This window comes from Hyalella azteca, unplaced genomic scaffold (assembly GCF_000764305.2).
Source record: "Hyalella azteca isolate HAZT.00-mixed unplaced genomic scaffold, Hazt_2.0.2 contig2298, whole genome shotgun sequence".
Taxonomy (NCBI): Eukaryota; Metazoa; Arthropoda; class Malacostraca; order Amphipoda; family Hyalellidae; genus Hyalella; species Hyalella azteca.
In genome coordinates this window covers 46,455-50,126 of record NW_025932579.1, presented here as the reverse complement: position 1 = coordinate 50,126, position 3,672 = coordinate 46,455, and the positions used below count along the sequence as shown (strand labels likewise).

The following is a 3,672-nucleotide window of genomic DNA, read 5'->3' as shown; positions in this document are numbered from 1 at the left end:
GAGAATAAATTATTTTATTAGCTCGCTCAACCTTATGCTCGTTTGATTTCGGGCGATTTAAAACTTGAAAAACTTGCTTTTGAATTATTGTGGTAGGTATAGGATTTTTAAAGTTAAAGTAAGTATAGCGGTACAATTCTTGATAAGCGATAACCATTTCACTGACTAGATCAAAGAGCAAACGTTTGGTTATTCTCTTGCCGTTAAATAGAAAATAATTATCACAACTTAAGCTATTTTTGTACAGTTCAAAACACCGTGAAAAGGAGTCTCTCCCTTCTATTGACAAGAATTGTTTAATTATATTGCACAGGGACTCTTGAGAAATCCATTTTCTCTGATCGTGAACATAGTCGTTTTCTTTGTTGATCGAATTTCTTAAAGCAGGTACTGCGCTAGAAATTGTCTCGCGGCCCTCGCCATGTAATTCAGCCCGATTGGCAATCTCTTGTCTGGAAGGGTAAGCTTCATCAAACTTCTCATTCAGCAACGTGCTTGGAGCCGATGAGAAAACAATCTGCAAAGATAGCATCATAATTCATGTTGAAAAAAATACGAATAAATGTAAATGCTTTCAATCTTCTGTTTTAAAATAATAGTGGAACCTTCTTGTTCTTGAATAAACTTAAATTTTTACATTTTTTAATCATTAGCTGTTTCGCCTTACCAAATTAGTTGAAAATTTTTAAGTATATCTATGTTTGACTATTATGCTTTGATAAATGATAATGACTCCTATCACAATCTTTGTTCAAATAAAGATACAAAATTAGGAATAAAAACAATGATAAATATATGAATAATCGGATATTGAATGACATAATTTAGTCACGAGTAACATATAGGCAATCAAATGGCAATTTCATTCGATTTAATAACCATCTATTACCTTACTAATCAGATACAATTTTCAATCCTGGCGTCTGTTTTACATACAAGCCTTGTTAAATTTAGATTCAGCTGCTATAATACTTACAGGCGAGTAATTTCCGTACGAATATAAAGTAGTCAAGTTGTAGATGCCAAACGCCTCTTCCAGTTCCGTGTCCTCCCAAACGTTACCTGGTTGGTCATCAGATTGGAATTCATCTCCACCCGGAATGCTAAAGTCTTCTATTTCGGAATATTTTCCGAAAGGATTTGAAAAGCCCGGAGGGTCACCCCAGTCGAGGGCTTGCCAATTAGAAGATTCATCTTGGCTCAGACGAGTATTATAGTAAGACGGTTTCGTACACGAAGTGTCAAAAAAATTTGATCGGCTACTTTCTGACCAGCCGACGGCAACGGACTGTTGCTTGTAGTCTTCTTCCAGCTGTGATACGAATGAAATCTTCATCATTTCTCGATTTTTGAACATTTCTTTGTCTCCCTGTTCGGGAATAAATTCGCCATCAGGGTTACAGTTTTCATCGATTCTGTCATCTGTCTGCCCCACCTCTTCGCTTCGATGTTCATCCTCAATATTGATGTCAATGCTTCCTAATTCACCAACTATAAATGTGGGCCGATCATAAGGTTGGGATCGCTTAGGTTCCGTCAAGGTTTCACTATTCAAATTTATTCCGGGATTGCTGCAGCAAAACTGTGATCCTGGTCGTACCTGCAGGAAGAAAAGACAATGTGTGTAAATTTCTCCAGCTAGTGTAAATAAAAACTAAGATCATCCTAAGCATTATCATTCGACTTTATATCACGATGACGGTACCACAAGTCATGACCATTGAATATTGCAAACACAATTCTATAATGATAAATGAAAATTCAAAATTATTTAGTTATTTCATGTAATTTTTCACAGTCAATCTCCAATTTTTCCTCGCCGAGTCTCACAGAAGAGGAATTTTCATCCTAAAATGTATCATTGAAAGTAATAAATGAAGAAAAAACGGCATTTTTATGTCCAATTTTTAGCTAATATGCTGCACGAGCTGAAATGCCTATTTGAATTTTCAGATTACTGATTTATTGGTGAAGAAGTTGCCGTTAAATGTCATATTTGTTCAACACCAGAAAGTGATTCATTGAGAATTTTCTTATTCCTTTTCTCGGTCAAATGAGTTTGACTTTTGACTGGATTCGAAAATTCAAAGATGTTCGTAAAATAAATTCTATTTTGGTGGTCGGATGTTTCGAATAATAATTATTCATTGTCACATGAAATAAAGGACTTACAACGAGTAAAATTCAAAACATTCCAAATTCAAAAGAGACATTTCAGTATTTAAATCAATTATGCTAACACTATAACAGGTTTCAGAGTTCTGCATTAGTTTTGGTAATGTTCAAGGGATAAATACCATGGAGATTCTGTAGTAAAATTAACAACAGCAACGTGTATACATCTCTGTGACGTTCAAATGTGTAAGAATTTGTTTCATGGATAGCTTTGATGTTAAATGGCCATGAAGCGCTGTAGCAACACAGTTAGCAATGTACAGCAAATTCGAAGTTACAAAATAATCAGAACCCAGAAACTCGAAAATAAACATCCTTTACGCAACTATTGTTAAAATATTCTTTAGATATATGAATTGAATTGAAAAACCTCACCGTAGTGCAGTCGAACCAAGCTCCTTTTGGCTCTGTCTCGACCTCTTCCAGACACGGCAGTTGGCCTTGCGAGCAAGGCAGGCATCTGAAGCACACCCTGAAGACGTCCATGATGGCAGTAGACACGGCACCCAGCAGCATGGAGGTGTTCTCTGACGCTACCACGTCAGGATGATGTCTGGACACGACACTCGATCTTTGTTCCTCCACAACGCTGGAAAAACAAGGGGGACCCAAACGAGATAGTGAGGAATAAGACTTCACTACCGAGGTATCTGGCTCAGCTGACGCTATGTTGCTGGATTCAACGGCTGTGTAATTGTTTTCACAGAATCCTTTCCGGTCAGCAGTGGATTTCGCATTCGATGCTGCGTCGTTTATTTCATCAGCCGGCAAGATATTTTCACTGGTTCTTAAACTACTTGGAAGGGAAGACTCATTGTCAAAAACTTCATAAACTTCATCTAGTTTATTTTTATTTTCACAGGAATTCTTGCTCCAGGATGGCAAGCCACCGACGCTCACATCCGTCAGCATGAAAGCGTCGTTGTTGAAGCCCATCCTGGGGGATGCCGACTTCACTCGGCCGTGCAACGAGTCGAAGGCAAAATGATTTTTAGAATTAAAACTTTCACAGCTTCCTACATAATCCCGGGTGACTGTCATCTTTCCGGATTGCCATAATTTTACAGTAATTTTTCACTTAATTTGATTGAGTTACATATCAATATTTATTTATCACATGCGCAGGCAGAGGTGATGTGCATTTTCAAGAACTTGACTCACACATGGAGAAAGAACCTTCATGGTCAGTGTAAGAAGCAGAATTATAGCAGCACGTCATCACACCTTCGCGTTATTTATATTTTACAAATATTTTGAAAAATTATCTGGAAAACATGAAAAAATCATAATCATCAACTAATTCTCAACGACAACTTAAATGCAAGTATCGAAAGAAATTTTTGTGATTTAAATTAACCGTTGTATTATCAGACTTCATTGAAGATTGTAACTTTGTATAACGTACGATTCGGTTCCGTGAGATTTCAACAAACAATATTCACTTAGTGATGTTGCTGAGGCGACGCCGAGCTTAACACTGCGCGGAAAGATTCTAGG

General features: G+C 37.1%; 1 protein-coding gene across 1 annotated transcript; it reads right to left on the bottom strand.

Annotated features, from left to right (window-relative positions):
• On the bottom strand, positions 1-3,432 carry LOC125179504 (the record flags this gene model as incomplete). The annotated part of the gene is given in 3 exon segments (XM_047885523.1): positions 1-517; positions 977-1,600; positions 2,551-3,432. Coding segments are annotated over 3 exon segments (1,807 nt in total), but the record flags the coding sequence as incomplete, so codon positions are not given.
• Between the last annotated feature and the right edge of the window lie 240 nt (positions 3,433-3,672).